This window comes from Chelon labrosus, assembly GCF_963514085.1.
Source record: "Chelon labrosus genome assembly, chromosome: 5".
In the NCBI taxonomy this organism is placed as follows: domain Eukaryota; kingdom Metazoa; phylum Chordata; class Actinopteri; order Mugiliformes; family Mugilidae; genus Chelon; species Chelon labrosus.
In genome coordinates, this window is record NC_140341.1 from 20,570,391 (window position 1) to 20,591,008 (window position 20,618).

Consider the following 20,618-nt stretch of genomic DNA (forward strand, 5'->3'; position numbering starts at 1 on the left):
CAATAGATTTTAGCTAATCTTACAATCCCCTTTTTGTTTCCAGATTATCTTAACCCTGTTGAGGAAAACCCCTTCGTCACACGTCGAAGGAATGGTGATGCCCACACAGTAATTGATGGGGCGAGCTGCCACACTCTGCACTTGGCTGGAGCTGCCGCTGCCCCTAAAAGTCAGTCCACCCACGGTGATGATGAGTATATCAATGAGCCACTGTACCTGAATACCTTCCTTAACCCTGGGGACAAGAACGGATTGGCTGGCGCAGTCTCCATCGCCGGCCCAACGTCATCTGCTGCGCAATCAGTACTGCAGACAGTCAACCCATCAACGTCAAGCCACGGCGTTCCCTCAGCTGGATATGTGGTACCCCCCGGCCACCTACCCCACCCCTCGTATCCATCGCACACTCTGCATCCAGGGCATTCAGGACACGCTCTGCACTCAGGCATCACCAGCAGCACCATTATGTTTGATAAGAAAGGCAAGAAAGCCACTTTTGACAATCCCGAATACTGGCAGCACAGTCTCCCTCCCAAGTCCTCACTGCACAACCCAGAGTACCTGCAGGACTGCAGCACGCGCTTCTTCTACCGCCAGAATGGACGCATTCGCCCTGCTGTGGCCGAAAACCAGGAATACTTGTCCGAGGCTGCTATGAAAGCCGGCAATGTTTTGCCACCCCCTCCATACAGACAGAGGAACACTGTGGTGTAGTGACCCACCTGTAGCACACCGGAGGGATAAATAGAGAGATATGGGTGGGGATGAATGGACGTTACACAGTCCTCTCTTTTCCATGTATTCTCAACCTGGATTCACCTTGCACCTTCGATGGACACTTCTCTTTGTCATGTCTGATTCCAAATCGTGTACTCTCTAAGGTTCTGCTTTTTCATGTCAGAACTACTGTCAGTGACAGCCTCATCTGACACTCAGACCATCTTTCTTAACTTCACCCTTGGCCATGACCCACAAAGCAAGTACAGACAACTCGTGGAAGTTGGTTCTGTCTGGACAAAATATGTCGTGCCATCTTTAGCAGAAAGGCATATGAACAACACAATCAAAGAAAAGAGGTGTTCAATAAGAGATAAGGAGATATAAACTGAGGTTAGCTGGGAAAAAAACAAAACAAAAAAAAACATTTTGACCATGCGTACTTGTCTTTACACATCTACGAATCACTCTTCACCATCTCCTTTTAGCACATTTTCCATCCCGCTAGATGTGCACATTGTGATATTCACAAATTGCTGTTGCTTGGGCGCAGTTAGTCAAGTAACACATGCCCATGGAGTTTTGTCGTGACTTACCAGCAAACCTGCAGTCATGCTAAAAAGCTCAAATATGGCTTGTGTGCCTCCCAACAGTCTTCTTTGACTTCTACATTTTGCAGCACCAGTAATGGTATTCAAACACTGCTTACCCACAGCTCATATCGTACCTGAAACATGTTAATATACACGTGGGCTTGACACACCAGTAATGACCATACATTAATTCCTACGTTGATACACGCTCTGACAGAGGAGCCTGCTGCCACTTGAAATGTGTTTTGGAAGTGAAGCTCAGTCGACCTTGTGCTGAGACAGACTGTGCCGATAATGCCAGTCCGGTGTGCGGTGCATAAAAGGGTCAACAGGAAAGTAAATGTCATCACAGCTGTGATAACGCCCACTACCTGGTTGAAAGCATTTGACAGATTATTGGAATGGCTAGGTCGGGATTTAAAAGGTTGATCACTCTGAAGATGACCCTTTAATTCCCACATTCATTTTCCGTCCTGTTCCCCATCTACACCAGTGCAGTCAGAAGAGCCAGCAACCCAGCCAGTTCAATATTTGTGACCGACACAACCGAGGCTAACGTTCCAGTGGAACTGACTCCTGGGATCGGACGATTCTTTTAAGGGGGCAAAGAACACGATTGTGGAGAACATTTAAACAAAAGATGAAATTTCACAATCTTTATCAGAGCATAGTTTTTGTTCTTTTTAATCATCAGGGATCTGTTTACTTTGTTTCCTTGTCTTAGACTACGTTTGACTAATGAAGAACTGGATAAACAGCACAGACACCCAGCCATGAAAGAGCACTGTGGAGATGGCAAAGAGGCTGTAAATAAGCCAATTACTTGTCATTACCAGACAGACGCAATTGTGGGGGGAAAAAAGACTCAGTGGACCAAGCTTTGTCTGGAAAGATGTTAAAGAACATCAAAGACAAGTGTAAGATATTTTTTCAAAATATTTTGTCCAAAAAGCAGAAAATTCCCTTTGACCACATAGTCACGATCTGCTCTGCCTCTTAGAGTTGAGGTTGATCAGGCAGAGAAACTGTCAAAACTCTAAAGAGGCCTCATCGACATTTTCACCATGGAACACCAAGTGAAGATGGGACCCTTTCTTTTGTATCATTGTCTGACATCAATGCCACATTACAAGTTATTGCTGAATCTACTGATGGCTAGCTGTCTGTGCTCGTACACTGCTGCCAGATGCCACATTAAACACTGATGGAGCATCTGTTGTCAAATGACTTTGAAGCCTATTTAGGCCGGGGTTGATCATTTAATAGCACTTAATGCTCTGGCACAGCCAAATGACTTTGCTGTAATTCTCGTTCTAAGTGACAATTCATATTTGTTTGTTTTTTATATCATATTGCAACTCTAATTTACAGTGAGGCAACAAATAGTTTCATACAGATTTTACTTACAAATGAGCATCACCATTGTCTAAAGAATGATATCATAATAATAGTAATAAGTGGGGTTAGGTTACCCACAGTGACGGACCCAGGTTTACTTTGATATCTCTTATTTTAGGCAGTGCAGGCAATATTTCATTGACACTAGGCGGATTGTTTAGGTATAAAACTCACTGGCTTGCAGGGGTACTCAAGTCATTTTGTAAAGTTGGACGATGCACAAGAGACAGACGAAGAGCAAATGGTCAAGATTGAAGTCAAAGCAACAGAAGCTGAGATCCAGAATTCTCTCCACAAACACTGGATCCTACATATCCCACAATGCAACCTTTTAAATGCTTTCTCAAACTGTGCGTGTCCATTATATTGCAGGGCTTTCCCTTTTATTCAAGGCTGCCTCCACACTAATACGTTTTTGTTTTAAAATGGATAACTTTGGGTACGTTTCCACCGAGCTCCCACACTTCTGTCAGATGGATCTTTGGAAATTTCTGCAGAACCTGTTCAGCTTGATGTTAGACTGCAAGCAACGCTGACACTCATGTTCACTTCCCGATTAAAGTCTTTCCCTGACTTGTCAGGTCTTTATCACGTGAGCACTTTCCAGAAGAAAACAACAACAACATCTTTGACTAATATTGGTTATTTCCTGCCTCTGTATCATCTTATGATGCGTGACTAGCACACTAAAGCCTGGTTTATACTTCTGCAACAGATCTATGCAGAGACTATTGTAGCTTTGTCCCGTACTTACACTGCTAAAACACTAGTCGACTGGAAGTTCACATGTGTTGTGTTTCTCTAAGAAGTTAATGTAAGTTGTATGTAATAAATGTTGAACAAACTTTTACTTAAATCACTAGTCTGGCATATTACCAGACTCAATTCTTATCAGAATATGAGTCTAGTAATACGCCATTTGGTGGCATGTTTCAACCAATACATAGGGAAAAAATACCTCTGCATGCATTTGGATAGTCCTTCATAACCAATCAGAGCCATTTTGTTGTAAAGAAATGAAACTCCACAGTACTCAGATGACATGGATGACTACATCACTGTTACTTGTCTCTCCATCACTGCAAAAAACCCACCCAAACAATTTGATTGGCCCGGCAGGTGTTTGCCTGAGCCTAATCATTTCTAAACGGAGCGGTTCCAGGCCAACTTTCCGCCACAAACAATTTTTGGGCAGGGAAGTTTATCTGGCCCATAGGCTGTGAAATTGCTGTAACACTGACAATAGAGAAGACATCTGGTTATATGGTGTGTGGGAGGCAGAAGGAGGCTGAATTGTCTAGACATGGACAAAAAAAAAAAGCGTTTCGGACCACAGTTGTTGTGATCTGCATTGCTGCAACGTGTAGTTACATTTCTGGAGAGGTGTTCATCAGGCTAAACCCTAGATCTGTTCCAGAAGTAAGAAGTGAGTCATGTGTGAGTCATGTTGCGTATGCATTTTTTTTTTGTTTTGGTCTGTTATTTAATGCCGTGTAGTCTCTATGAAGATTCTCCTCCTGTTCTCAGTCCTAACTCTTAACTAGGACAGGCAAAAGGTACATGATGTGGCGTGCTCTTTAAACACAATTTCATGCACAATGTTATTTCAGCATATATGACAAACTGCAAGCTGTTGCTGACCTGATGTACAGCCTACATGAGCAGGAGGCAACATGCCCAGTCTGAAAGGTCATGCGGTATGTGTCTTCAGGAGTAGAACAGTGCTAAAACGCTTGACAAGATGGAGATTATTTTAAAATGAAAACTTATCAGTGTGGACCTAGCCTGAGTCTTGAGCATTACAACGGGCATAAACCGAACTAAATGAGTAAAAATGGTTGGCCTGCCCCTTTAACCAAAAACAGAAGGTGGAGACTGCCTAACCCCTGCATATGTCTTACTACTGATATACATACTGATCAAGCACTGTTACACAACCTTGTGCCTCTATATTTAAGATTCAAATGAGCAGCGGTGATTATTCACTATCCAAAACACAGATGTTGCCCTGGCGCTGCGCTTTCTCCGCCTCTCAGGTTTTATGGGAAATAATAATCATCCAGTTGAGCTCCAGCTGTGGCTCAAGTTGCCACATCATAAAGGGGGGCATCAAACCTATTGAAATAAAAGTATAAAGGAAGATAGATTAGTGCCATAATACTGCAGTAGATGCACTGACGAAATGTGCAACTAAACAGAAATGTGAATTTTATAGCAATTTTTTTCTGTGTTATTACCACGTTGGCATTGGCTTCTTTCTTATTTACATGTATTCGATCTGCTGTCTTACACTTTCTTCAGATTTACTGGTTTTAATATACACATACTGTATATACACACACATTATTTGTGTAAATGCGTGGAGGGAAATTGTGACTTCTATGTTTTTACAGTTGAAGGTTGAAGGTCAGTTATGTATGTCTTTTTTTGTTATCATCAAACTTATAGCCCTCATAGACTACTTTATGGCCGCGTATCTGTGGGCGACAAGAGTCACCGAAAGGCTTTCTAATGGATCTCTATGGAAAAATAAAGCCAATCTTCCGAAGGAGAAAACGTGCTAGTGCTCTCCGCCAGCTACCATCACAAGGGGCTTTTAGCTTTTTGAATGCTAATTCGTCCACTTTCCGCTCTTGTTCTGTGGGGAAATCATGTTACCCAACATCTCACCCAGAGCACATGCTGAGAAACCCTGAGCGACAGGCAATAGGTTGTAATCCTGCAGCGAGGTTAAAACTACGGTATTAGCATTCAAGAAATGTTACCCGACCAATGCATCAGTGTTACAAAAGCTTGCAAAGGAGAAGTGCACTGTAACTGGCCGAGGAGACCACAGTTAATTGCCATCCTTTCTTTCTCCTCAGAGATGACTGTAGAATTGTATGTAGCAAACACTGTTCTGCAGCTGAAGCACTGAAAATCAACTATGTTTAGGGTGAATACAGCCATAAAAGCCCTGGTAGGAAATTGATTATACTCCAATGTTAACAAGAGTCATTGCTTAATATGAAAAACTGTTATTTTCGGGAAGTCTCATAGGTACAATACACCAGTTATTTAAATCCTGATAAATGCTCACACATTATATTGGACTCATATTAACAGTTATGTTTCTTTTATACGTCTGGCTCTGTTTCTTTACATGCAGCTTCACTATCTCAAGTGATTTCTAGCTGTCTGAGACAAAGACCAAAACTGCCGTGTTCAGGTGAACCTAATCAACTCATTGGATGGACAACTGGTTGAACACGACCAGATGAAATACCCGAATAACTTTCCATTTGTAAACCCATGGGATTATAATGTCCAGGAATAAATAGGTACAGAATATAATTTCCCAGTTTTATGAGTTGACAAGGAATTCCTGACTACTCAGGTTAAAAATGGACTTGTGCATATGAGGTACTTTCAGACCGCAGGAACTTTTTCATAGTTCCTGTAAATGTAGGAACCAAGACAGGTCATAGCTCTTTAACACCAGTTTTTTAGCATCGGCTTTAGGTGCTACAGGTTAGATACTTTCTCAGCAAAATATGAACCTTTAGCAGAGTAGCAGCATTGGTACAAAAAAAAATAATAAAAAGTTTAAACAAAATGGAACAACAATAAAGTCCAGACACTATGGGACCTACTGTATTGGTAACATTCTTGTACTGTATACATTCTCCAGAACTAAGTGGCATTGCTGTACCAACCACCAGCAGACAATTGCATCACGGTGGTGCAACTGCAAACAGGAAATACTACTCTACTTACCACGAGAGAATCTCTAGAACAGTTTGGTCCGGAAGCACCTATCGAATGATGAACCAGTTAGATCCTTCAAATCAAAAGCCACCTCACTTATTTCAGTCCTTTTGTCGGACCTTTGAAGTGGGCCAGCTCTTCTCTGTCCGTTAAGACCTATCCGGCCTAGAAACGAGGACTTCGGAGGGTCCAACTCCCGAACTGGGACAGAGTGACTGTATTTATAGTTTGTGCTCTATTTAGTTTTTTTTCTGTGCTTTGATTATTCGTATCATGATGCCATTTTTCACAGCATAAGTACATTCATTCCACCTTTGGTCGAAGTGGTCCCAGTGCACACACTGACACACATTACACTTCACACAATTAATAGCGCGACTAGAAATGGTTTTTGTTTAGTGCTGCATCAAGCAAATCATGTTTTTAAAGGAAAGCAGCTGCTAAACACGTATTCTACCATTGTAATAGAATCAAACTGTGTATGGCTGTCATGTTGTGATATTACACCGATTCATGAATATGTAAATGATACCATGCCATGATTACTGGGGTAGAAGACAGTGGTTAGGTAAGCACACTTTACAGTGGATTGAAGTGGTGGTAAAACTGTAAAATGGAATAAATAAGAGTCTTTTGACAAACGATGTGTTGCTCAGCAGTTTTACCATAGTTAAAATAATAATAATAATAATAATAAAAAAATAATCGGATAATATTTTTATAGGCGGGAAAAAAGGTGGCCAGGTGCATCTGTAAATAGAACAATGATGCTCTTTTCCAGCTGAAGATTTTTGTTTTTTATTTCTCTGTGCATCATTGCAATTTTAGTGGTCGACTGTATCTTATTTTTATTTTATTTTTTCTTTGGGAAATATCTTTTCTGTATGTATATAAATATATATACAGTATATATATATTCTGTAAATGTAATTTGAAGAGTGAACTCTGACTTTAAAAGCGCTTGCAGGGTCTTCTTGTCACCCCCCTCCCCACCCTATCATTTCCCCTGTGATTGTGTGATTGTGTATCAGCACAACTTGGTGGATTTTGTGTTTCAACCTCTGCTCTTGCTCACTTTGTAGGAGTTTTTCTTCGGTTTTTATTACTGCGTGACTTATAACCACACTACCCTCCACTCTTCTCTCAGTATTATCCACTTATTGAGTTTTTTTTTAAGATTTTGTACACTCTTAAGATGCTGTTGCAATACTATATATATATTCAATGTGACATCCCCTTTTTTCAGAGTCTTTTCCTAACAAATGTTATTAATCCATTAGTGTCACTTTACATACAGAATTTTGAGGACTATATTTTCTTGAGTGTTTTCATTTCCATTTGCACTGATCTTTACTTTCTTCCATTTGGATCAATACTGATTGAAAGGTGTAACAATGTCATGTTGCAGCCCTCGGAGTTATTTAATAATATTTGGGAAACAAAATGGAAGACACTTTGCTGGACTGGGCTCGACTGATCATCTAGGTCACTGTTGTTTGCTTGTGCAGATAGGTTAGTAATTACTACACACCGGGACGTTTCCAGAGGTCACAATTTTACAGGAAGCTGTTTTCATTTCACTTGATCTTTACTGGACTTATGGGGAGTTGGGCCCAATTGTCACCTTGCCTAATATTTGATGTGAATGCTGCCACCAGAATCATTATGTTGATCTATTTTCATTGTGGCTTCGTAGCAAATGTGTCGGTAGCAATCAAGCAGCGTGACGAACGTCAAGAGACGCCCAAGAACTGAAGCTGTTTGTTAAATTTCACATATGGACTCACCATTTGACAATTGGAATATAACTGTCAGTTACATTACATATTTCAAATGTAGAAGACTCAAGCACAACTTGTGTTATTTATGCAGAAAGTGAGCTGTTTTCTGATAAAACTGTATAGTTTACTAATGATAATTACTGCAGATTCAAAAGTTTGAATTTTAACCTGTGTAATTACTTCAATGTTTGTCATAATTTTTATATATTCACACTAAATCCCACAATACTGTAGGTATTTCGGTTTTGATTTCGGTGGCTATCCTGTCAATTTACAATATCCAGCATTTACATACTGTACATAAATCTTGGAATGGGGTCAGTTTGGCAAAGCTCCTCACAAGTCATTCAAACTGTTCTCAAGAAAGTTTTTTTCCATCGTGAATTTATCATAAATCATAATTTCTTTTTACTGATACATTAGAATGATTGAAAAGTTTTATAGACTGTGCTTTGTCACATATTACCAGTTTTACATGTGTTCCTTTTCACGGGGTAATTGACACATTTCCCAAGCGATAACATTTAAATACATATTCCCTCTGTTTTGTTACATGAATCTGTCAAAACTATATTTTTAATTCAATATGAATAAAGATCAGTCAATATTTAAAAAAAGAAACGTGCTGTAATCTCTACAAACAGATGCTGTATCTTCATATGTATGCGCATTTGAAGGACAAGATTTTGGTCACGGAAGTTTCCGGACAGTTGTATTGACCAGTCCTTTTTGGAGAGGCTTAGGTTGCATACAGGTAAACGACGTAGAGCGCAAAAGGGGGGTGGGGGGGCACGTTGTCATAGCTTGTAGGCAAGCAAGGTAATGTGATATGTTGCGTTTGTCAAGCAAATACCTCAAACAAAAACCTATTTAGTGAGTGTAAACTTGGTACTTGTGGAAGAAAATGGTCGTAGAGATTGTCTCTCAATGTCGGCAGTCTGACTACAATGATCCATCATCAGATAAAAATCATTATGTGCGGAAACCTTGCATTGGTTCAACGTGTTTTATTATTCTATTTGTTCCAAAACCTATGAGAGAAAACGTCAGGTTAATTGGTGATTCTAAACTAGCCATGCGTATATACGGTTGTTGGTCTCTCTGTGGTGTTGGTGTCAAACGTAGAGGGGGCCAAAATTAAGAACTGACTCCAAATCATGGGCCAACCAGAATGGATATTAATTTAAAATGAGACACAATTTGTCTTTTCAGAGGTATTATCAGAAATCCAGAAGTATGATTTTTTTCCCCAATCCATAATAAAGAATTCAGAATAAAACTAAGCTCACTGATTAAACAAGTAAGGAGAACAAATTTGAAATAAAAGTCACATCTGACCCTTTCTGTGTTTTACTCTCACTGACTTTTCAAATCTGCAGTTTCAAACTGGACTCACTTGTGATGCAACTAGCTCGCTCTGCCCTGTCAGTCAGTGGTGCCTACACGGCTTCAGACCACCTCCTCCTTCCATGTACACAGGTAGCAACAACGATGCTAGCGAAGCGAAGCCACATTTCGTTTCAGCAAGCATCGGATACGGTCCTGGCATGTAGGCTGCTCCGTGCTCGGCTGTAAAGTCTCACAAGCAAAAACTTGCAGATGTGTTCTAAACACTTTTCTCCAGACTGTTTTACCGACTGGGGCCAATACGACTATTTTTCATACAGTCAACAGTCCACAGTATGGTTTCCTAACGGTATTTGTATGTTGTATGATTCGCTGTAATCGACACTTTGAACTGATGCCAGAATAAAACAACAATAGTAGTGCTAACGTGGTGGTTACTACACGGTGGAGAGGCGGGGCTACTTTAGCGTGCTAAGGTCGTGTTAAACATGCTGCCGTTATTTGGTCAACCGACTGGTTTTTAGCTGTTGTGGTGTTGTAATATATAGTTTAGTAAGTCTTCTGTTTGCCGCATGTGCTACCGCGGAACAGTAAGCTAACCAATTTAGCCCGTTGTCTGCTAACTGGTACGTCTCTGTATAAGAATCTCAGTAAACATATTTTAGTATTTAGTTCCCCAATGCTTGTGGCTTGAGCTTTTATGGGTCAATTGTGATGTAGTTTCAGAGCGATACCAATGCGCTGAACAGTTGCAGAGGCAATCATAAGGCTCTGATGAGTTTGCCAGTAAAGTTAGGAAGGAGAGCTGATTGACGTACTTGCCGGATGCCAAAAGAACGTACACAAAATACCAATGTGCACGTGTAGCATCCTGTGGTATTTATTTTTATTTTATTACATCACTGGCTTTGTGTAGTTGTCTGTGTTTGTCCCCTTCTAGATGGGATCCGGCAATACTTCCACTTCAGCCCTTATAGTTTTGAGTGCCCTTTGTACCTCCTTACTTCAAATGTCAGCCTGTTCTCAAGTGGTTCAGCCAGACATATGGGAGTTCTGTGTAGCCTGTAGTCACAGCATGACATCTTCATTTTACCCAGATGATGCTGCAGACATCTCTCACCATTCAGCATATTATGCCTTTAAGCTAGAAAGAGCAGAGCCAGGCAGTAACGCTGCTCCCATCTCCACAACCTCTATTCTTCAGCCACTTTTTTTCACATTAAAAGCCTCTCCCGTGCACACACACACACACACACACACACACCCACACCCACACCCACCCACACACACACACACACACAAACTTGTATGGTCGCCGGAAAATCACGCAGGAGCACCAATAATAAAGTGTCATTACTTCTGACACTTGCACATTCGTGATAGATGCATCTCTTTTCCAGCTGATGACATTTTATGGCATTATCATCGGAAATCCAATAACAAGATCAGCATCTTGGAGCCCTTGCCCCATGCAAAGTCAAATCGCTTGCCTTAAGATGGTAATAGAGTGTGATCGAAACAATCTGTCACTGCCTGTCATCCCACTCTCACGCGGCAAACCCCCTGCCCCTGACAAACTATATGGATTTTTACCTGATATGAGCGATGATCGGCACAGTTGAATATAAATGATCTTAAATGTCTTCGGGTGAATCGATTGAGTGACGCCTCTCAACAAATAAAAGTGAAGGCTCTATTGGAGAGTGCATCATTCTTAACCACAGTCTTTTACTGTCTACACATTTCCATGTGCAGACAATCTAATATGTGCTGATGTAAACACCTTAAAAGATAGAGGTTTAACAACTGGCTGTGTGCCAGAACTGTAGTTTTGATTGATCCAGCAAAGTGTGCCATTTGGTGTCCCGTTCCATTCACGCTGCTACAGTATTTGCTGTCTTATCCCAGGTTAATGAAACGACCACAGGAACTGCACTGTACAACTTTCAGCATGGACGGTACATGCCGTGGATGTTTCACCAGAGCAGATGGCCACTTCCCAGCAGTTTGTGACAATCACATCATATTACCTGATGCAACTGTGGAGTAATTTTCTGATTTCAAATGAGCTCTAAAACTTGTTTTGTGTTGTCTCTGCTGTTCCGCCATTATTGCTATCTCTTTTTCACAGAGAGCCACTGGTGAGGTCGGCTGCCTCTAAATCCCAGCATGTTGGCAGCCTCTGATTGAATGGACTGTACAAAGCCCACTAAGCAGTGTTGCGATCCCCCATGAGAGCTTTCATTATGGAACAGCATATTGGATTCTCTTCACGGGCTGTCTGCCTCTGAAGGCTACAGTCTCTCCAGGAATGCACACACATACAAAGCATCATACGAGACAACATGTAGACAGCCTGGTAATAAATCCTGCCTGATTCTTAGTGAATCTGGTTTCTTACAGCGAAGACACAATAATGCACCCCGACACTGTTGCTGCCTGCACTTCCTATGACCTCTGCGGTAAGTGGGCTGCCCACGGATCAGCCAAGAAGCATGGTTACAGGGGTTTAGGTTACACGTGTAAGAATTTTCAGCTGCAAGATGGGAGGTATGTTTTAGCTGGTTTTGTGAACCATTGGGAAATTTCTGCAGTGTCGGAGAGTAAGCGCATTTACTCAACTAATCCATCCTTGGCCTTCTGATTGATTGCTGACCCACCAACCAGAGGGTTCCTACCATGGTTACAATTGTTAGGCAGGTTAATTATTTTCTCGAAGCAGAGTGAAATTGAGAGCAATAATAGGGAAATGGATGAAAACTGTATGTGGGGTAATTGTAACAGCAAGTCATTGTATCCACAACACAATCCATTCCCCAAACCGAAAGTAAGCACTAAGAAATGTTGCTGCTGGATTCAACTGTAAACAACCACACTGGCAATTCAACCCTGCCACTGTCGGTAAAAATACCTACATACAGTGTGTTAGATGACTGAGAAAACCTATGATAAGCTAATTTAAAGTAGGTAGGCAAGAGAACTGCTAGTGACCAGAAATCGTACATTTCCCTCTTTATCAGTCATCCAAAAGCACAATCAGCGCGGACACACTGGAAGGGCAAGAATTACAAATACAATACAAAATCTGATAAGAGGGAGGCTCAGGGTAGTACATATGACAAAAGGCCAATTACTCTACATAGATACAATTTTAAGATACATTAATTTAGCATGCTTACTGACCTTTGATATGTAGAAACAAGCTTCATACGGATTACTCATGCAACATTAATAATCTAATGATGTCATATATATCAGGAAGCAAGACCAAACCAACATTTTAAGTTTGAGAGTTGCTCTTAATGCATACATATTAATACTTAACTGGGATTTTTCTAGCAGGAGTTTTACTTATAATGTTCCATTGCTGTACACTACTCAGATGTGATGTTGACATTAAGGAGGATTTAAGAAGAACGAGTGTTCCCATTCTGTTTGTTTCATAGTCACCGTTTTCACATTTGAAAGTTTTTTAATGTTGTTTGCAATCAATATAAATACCAGAGAAAGGCTGCTACAAAAAAGCTGTGGAAATACTTGCAATCAGCCAACGTATGCAATAAGTGGATGTGTAGTGGGAATGTGCCACAGCCAGGGACAAAAATAGCTGAGTAAAGCAGTAGAAAATGTTGATCCAAGAATGCTTTTTTTGTTTGCCATGATTACCTGAGCATCCGGACATATTTTTGTGAATCGAGTTGAAAGAAGTACATGGTGAGTAATCACTGTGCTACATGTTGTACTGTTCTGTTCAATTTCTCCTCCACTCAAATGACCCCGAGGCAAAGCATACAACAGTGTTGCACAATTATATCAAGACAACGAATGCTTAAATAGTTTCATATGGCATAAATGACCCCAAATCCATTTAAGTTTAATGATTTATTAGGCACATTAGAATTTAATCAGTTGTTGTGCAAGTTGTTTTGCACAAGCTTCTCCGTATTGGTTACTATTAAATATTGTCATGTCAAGCTTGGGAAGATCTAAAACAGTCCAGCATTTCACTAAATAGCGCTTGACACTGCATACATTAAGATTAATAAGTCAGTCTCATTGGTCAATTTGCATTCTGCTTGGGAAACACATCTCATCTGATTATAGTCGAATATGAGCTGCTCGGCATTTAGCGTTTATCACTCGCTTTGTTAGGCCAAGCACAGAGAGGCTGCCATCAAAAACTACACAGGCACTTTAAATGAGGAAATGGTCATTACAACTCATTTATGTTTCCCTTCACTTCCAATAATGAAAAATACATTGTGATGACTGAATATATCTTCGGGGAGAGGATGCTGGGACTGTGTGTGCGTGTGTGTCTCTGACATCAACAGTTACTCCCGATTTATGTCTATGCTGTCTTCAAATACTCCCCTCATATAAGCATTTTTTAAATAAACTGTGCATTTAGCAGGCCAAATGTGGATTGCAGGCAGTGTCCTTTTGGTATTTCTAGATGGTCCGTAAGATCATAATTTTGATGATTAATTTTAGTAAAAGAGTAACTGCAAGCAAGTCTATTTAAGTAAAACTGGTCAAAATGTGTCTCGTGGGATTCTTTGGTATCTGAAACGTGAAACCAAACATGTATCCTGATCTGTCTATAACCTTTAGGAAACAATTCAATAATCTCATTCTCATTATACATTCACTTGCCAGTTCATTAGATACACTAATGAGAACGAATGCATTCTAACATTACTGTCCTGCACCAAATCCCCCTTCATGACTGTTATAATGTTCAGCTGAAAAAGCGTGAGAGATTTGGTCATTCAACTGCATGATCATTTTGGAGGATGTAGTTTATGCTGCTGTTAAACTGGATCGAATTAAACAAAACAAACAAAAGAATCAGAACAGCTCCCTCTGTTAAACAACCCCTGCATACTACAACCTTCGTGAAGCTGAGATTTAGGGCAAGACTGTTTTTATATTAGAAAGCATCGTTCCCATTAGTGTACCTAATGAACTGGCAAACTAGTGGACGAGCATACAGATTCGCCACATAATTAAATGTGGTTATGATGGGTATGCACAGACACGTAGATGAAATTAAATTAACAAAATCAAATAAGTGAACGTATCTGTCAGTTATTATTTTCAGTGTTCTCTGAATTGTGTCACCACCGAAAAAAACGACACTTTTTTTTTTTTTATTATTATTTTTTAATATGTGTGTATTGTTTAGCACCACTATTTCTGTTTTTGTTCAGCTGTCAGGACCTCGGCTGTCCTGCTCGGTCATTGACTGTATCGGTCATCCAATAAACAGCGCGCGCACTTTCTTAGACGCTCCAGGTGTACTGATATAGGCTATATCAACCGCTTTAGTTTAGTTAGTTAGCCTTGCGTTTAATTTACTCCGAAACAAAACATTTCCCTCACGTCTGTCAACAGAGACTCCAAGATTCCAATTTAGGTATTGGTTTTAAAGTTACGTCGTATTTTCCTGTCACATACTACCCTAAGCCACTGGATGCTAATGCTAATTCAAGCTACTTTCAGGACGGTCTGACTGGTGTGTCCTGAACACAATGCATCACAAACTTTCCTTCAGCTCAGCTGTCAGTCGGGGGGCGGACGCGGTGTCAACACAGGTAAGCAACCTGTTTATGTTGCCTTTTTTTTGTTTCTGCTAATGGGAGAAACTATGCGCAGCTGTTTATTTTCCTACATACTGCAGGTGTGTGGCTGCACTGTGTGTGGTTGTTCGGCCGCTGCGCCAGGCTGCTGTGTTGTTATGTCTGGTGGGCTGTTTGTTTATTTTATACTTTGTGTTTTGTCGCTGGCTGTTGTGTATGTGTGTGTCCAGTGTGCATTGAGAAAGCAATGTTTCAATGTTGCCTCCTTCAGATGATAAAAATCAGCCAAAAAATCAGTTTTGTTAGCAAAACTTTTTTTTTTTTTTTTTTTTAGAAATTATTGTCAAACCACCGATTTAATAGTCTAACTCATCGGTGTTGAGTTACATCAGCACGAACACGTTTCCATATGTGATTATGTGAACTATGGCTTAAGTGTTTTCACTGCAGACATTTTGACTGTTGCAGCAGGAAAAGAACAGGAGAGACAGTTTTTGTTAACAATGGCTCAGTCTCATCAAGTGTCCTAGGGAGAACAGTGAGCCAGCATACACAGAACAAGGACCTTGGAAACATAGAATGGAATGCAGCCATTTATTTTTTTCTCTATCTTGCTAAGCACACCTTTCTAGCTATGGCGAGCCAAATCATATGCTGGGGTAAAAAACGTCTCTTGGTGCCAGCAGTGGCTGAAGATTATTTAATTTACAAAGACATGGTTGTCTTGGGTTTTATCCAGTGGCCTTTAAAGAGTGCATAGACTGAAAACCTGCTGCTTGTTTTTTATCATTACTTTGAGGTCTCTATGTAATGTGAATCATGTGTGTATGGTGCAGTGAACATTTCACATAAATCCAGTCTTTGTCCATGCTTGGCATAAATCGATTTTATTCAAGACATAACCAGAACCAATTCATAACATACAGTAGCAGTCAAATGTTTGCGTAAGGTTTTTTCTTTATTTTAGATTAATACTGAAGAAATCGAAACTATGAAGAAAAACACGCATGGAATTATGTAGTGATCAAAAAAGTGTTACAGAAACCAGAATATGTTTTATGTTTTGGATTCTTTGAAGTAGCCACCCTTTGCTTTGATGACAGCTTTTCACACTCTTGGCATTCTCTCCATCACCTTCATGAGGTTGTCACTTGGAATGGGTTTCCAACTCTCTTGAAGGAGTTCCCAGAGGCGTTGAGCACTCTGCTGTCCAAATCAGTCCAAACCATCTCAGTTGGGTTTAGGTCAAGTGATTATGGAAGTCAGGTCATATGAGGGAGCACTCCATCACTTTCCTTCTTAGTCAGTAGGGTGCGCTTGGCTTGTTTCCAGGCTAGTTAAGAGCTATTAAGCATACAATCTTTCCAAGTATGGACAAAAGCGACCATATCCTGATGGTAAGAGTTATTAATTAAGCTTTGTGTAAGAGCATCCTTTTGCTCAAATTAAAGATTAATCAAGGGCACAGCAGACAAACTAGCATTTCCTCATGTCTGCAAAGTTAATGGCACTCAAGTAAGATTTTAAAACGACTTCCACTCGCAGAATATACTAATAACATGTGAGCAGAGTGATAAATGAGACCAATTGTGGGCAACGCTGCATTTTAATTAAGCAGCAGCCTTAAGTGAGGAGGCGTCATTGTTAAGTCAACTCTCCGTTGCAATTATGCTGCTCTATTCATGTGTAACATAATGGCTTGATGACAGTTCTTTGTTGGCTTACAGCGGAGGCATAATTGTGTCCTTTTACACATAAAAATGGCACATCTCAATTTTATATTTTGACTCTAAGTAACACTCACTCAGGAACAAGGTAAAGGTTGCGTCTCTTTGAGTTCATCCTGCCAGAGAGTCGCTACTCTACTGTATTGTTGGTCAGACTGTAGTAGGGGAAAATTGACTTTGTTGTCATTAGATCCAGGTGCAGTGTGCATTGTTTTCTTCCTACTAATTACCTAATTACTTCAGTTATTTATACTTGGTCTCCAGTGGCACAGAGCCTTAATTCCACCCAGCAGGGGGCTGCATTGAGACATGCAGGCTGTGCAAAAGTTCTCCAGTTATCAGTATCTTTAGCCAAATTTATTTCCTGTGATTTCTGGTAAAATCAGGACTTTTCAAATTATAGCCAGAGCTTTTAAATGCTAATGACAAAGCTCATTGTAGTGATGTCCGAACGGCTTTGGGACCAATCAAGGCATTTTTAAAATTGTCAAACTGGATAGAGCGCATAGCCTGATCTTTTGTGTTTGTTTGATGTCTGCCATAAACCAAAACCAAACATAAAAGAAAGTGACTAAACATATCTCTACTTCACAGAACTGAGAAAAGATTTCTGTTGTATAGTTTTATAATTCTGCTGTACACCAGCAGCCACTTATAAAGATATTTAAGTTTAACTAGTTATTTATTTTGTGAAAACCATCTAGCTTTGTGATTAGAGGAAATGTACTTGTATTTTATTTACTGTTTTATTTATTTATAGGCCCATTGTGGATTGGTGTTTGAGTTTATTATACTTAATACAGTTGCATAGTGTGCATATAGACCTAGGGAAAGCCTTTATGAGTCACCAGGGGAAGAAATCTAACTTATTTACAATCATGCAGAAAAAAAAAAGAAAAAAGTTACATTGGGAATTTGGATTGGCTGATAGTCAATATTAAATGTTAGAATCTGAGTCAAAAACACTTATTTGGGACATCCTTAAGACATTTTGTTGAATGCCAGTGATGTGACGATACTAATTTCAGGTAGATGCAAATGTAATAACTTTTACTCCTCAGTGACAGTGAACACACCCACATCACACAGCCCTACGATTGGCCAAATTGTTATTTTAAATGTCAAGTTTGACCCAGAATTTCACAGTAGGTGTATCCCTAACCAATACGATGACACTCAACTCAGTCTTCTAGATCACTGTGAATGAAGCATGTGACTGGGGAGGCTGTTTGATCTGGGTGAAGTTCCCGTACTTTGAGCGCATTTCCTTTCCTCTGTCCACTTAGTGTGAGAGACCAATAAAGACCAAGACCTCTACACTTGACAGGAATAGACTGAGACTGTATTTGTGGAAGGAACAGACATGGTTAATGGGAAGAGGCTTTGTTCATGCATGCATGTGTGCATTTTTCTTCTTTTTTTCAACCTCTGTCTCAAAGTGGACGTTTCATCTTGCGTCCCCCCCATCGTCACATTCCAGGAAATAATATGAGGAAACAACAAAAGAGAGTTGGCTGACACAAATACACAAGACATGATCAAAGCAAGGCTGATTACAGCCATTATGTATCCACTGTCTTTGAGTGTATTCATCAGTAACTTAATCTGCTTTTAAATGACAATATGACAATCAGTGCATGGCCATTTACAGAAAGTAGAGCTCCCACAATGAGTGTACTGTCATTATGTCAGCTATGATTGGGGGCACGCAGTTATAGAGTGCAGTTAGGAAGTGGACAGTCTATACTGATTGGCCATCTAAGCTTTCTGCATGTTTCATCACAACGCCAGAAGAAGAGCTCATGATTACTCCCATGTATTTTGCTAACAAACCATTGTGTTTTTGTTTCTAGAGAAAGAAAGACATTACACCTTGGTGCCATACCCATGTCACCATCTTCCTTCATGACGCAATTTCCAGCACCAAAGAACTATTGCATTTTCCTTTTAGTTCACAGATCCAAGCAACAGCTAAAGCTGAGGACACACTACAAGATTTTTTGCCAGATATTAGCCACAAGTCCCAGTTGGACAACATCTGCACCAGTCTGCACTAGTTGGGTACAGTCGGCATGGATAGTTGGCACAATAATCTGTTGTGTATGACGGGGTGAAGACGCAAATCTGCAAGTGTGTGAGAGGAACAGACCCGACCGGACTTCAGTCACAGTCAATCAGACATGTTTGATTTTTTTTTTAGTTGAATCTGTATGCAATTGGGTAGTTCAAACTGATTACCGACCTAACTGCATGCACATGTTGCCAAAAGCCAATGAAAAAGAGAGGGTAGGACACAGGGAATAGTGTCAGAAGTATATGAGAAGTAGCAGGAATATCAAAACACCAATGGCAAAGCGGGAGAGTGGTGACAATGCGAACCTGGACCACACTAATGGAGGAGAGATAAATCAAGTTGTGGCAGGAGCCAATATAATGTTGGTTGCAGTTAGGGATGCAAGCAATTAATCGATTATCGATTAATTGTCGATAAGAAATTACTCGATTAAAATTAATTAATTGCAATTAATTGCATTTTGAACCCGTAATTCCCCGGCAGTCCTCGTGGGGGCGCTCTTGACGCCAGACGTACTTGATGCACACGCGGGAACACAAGCGAAGCAGGGCTCTGACGACGACAACAACAGACAAACGAGAAGCGGTACACTGACAGGATGAAGAGGGCAAAAGTTGGTCAATGACGACAACGACGCCAAATGCACAATATGTGGAAGTATTTTAAAGTACAACAACTCCACAACTTCGTTAAATTACCACCTAAATATGTCACATTCAGCCGTGCTACAAACAGCGAGTGGTTCAGAATATGTTTGATATGCTACCAAAATGTTATTCCCTGCCCTCAAGTAAGCTCAGAATAAATATTTAATTAGCCCCCTCGTGCATAGCGGTCACAACAGTGGACAGCTACTAAAAAGTAATTTTCTCTTTAATGCAATGGTTTCTACGGTGGAACTGCATATCAGCCTCTAGAGTGCTCTCTGCTGCCGTACTCCATTGAGGTCTATTCAGTGGTGAGTCGGTGTAACTGCAAGTAAACTTCCTCTGAATCCAACGTGGCCGCTAAAAAGCCATCCGTGCCGACCACTGCTGGTATATCCTGTCAAAGCTTCTATTCTTGAAGAACCACATAGGTAAAAAAAAAAAAATATGATGATATACAGTAACATCTAAGGAAGCATATTATTATTTTTACTTCCAATATGTAGAAAAATACATTTAACCATGTGTCCAATGAAGTGGACATCATGCATCACCAAGTATATTTTTAACACAAGTCATGTAATTGCTTCACTGTTTCTTGTGACTGTTTTGGTTACAAGTCAGTGTATAATTGTTCTATTTATAAGCTATTCATTTAAAACATAACTTTTTGTGCAGATTAGCTGTAGTTTGTGTTACTATACTAATTATTTTATATTTAATTAAAGATTTATTCTGAGCTTACTTGAGGGCAGGGAATAACATTTTGGTAGCATATCAAACATATTCTGTAGATAGAACCTATTCAGAGGGAAATTCAGCCTCTCAGAAAAATTGCCGCTTATCAATTAATCGATCATCGATCGATAAGATGAAACAACTATCGATTAATGAATTACTCGATAATTTGCATCCCTAGTTGCAGTGCATACCACAACTGTTGCCCTTGCACAAAGTTGGTTTGTACACATATCTTGTGGTCTGTGTTCTCTCATCAGGCACAGT

At 40.2% G+C, this 20,618-nt stretch overlaps 1 protein-coding gene across 1 annotated transcript in view; it reads left to right on the forward strand.

Moving 5' to 3' along the window:
• erbb4b (erb-b2 receptor tyrosine kinase 4b) overlaps positions 1-8,788 on the forward strand; it is a 64,600-nt gene extending 55,812 nt beyond the window's left edge. Inside the window, exon 12 of the mRNA XM_084544172.1 lies at positions 44-8,788. Coding sequence (XP_084400298.1) covers positions 44-714 — 671 coding nt within the window. The 3' untranslated portion in view covers positions 715-8,788. The remainder of the gene's footprint in view (positions 1-43) is intronic.
• Positions 8,789-20,618: the final 11,830 nt, after the last annotated feature.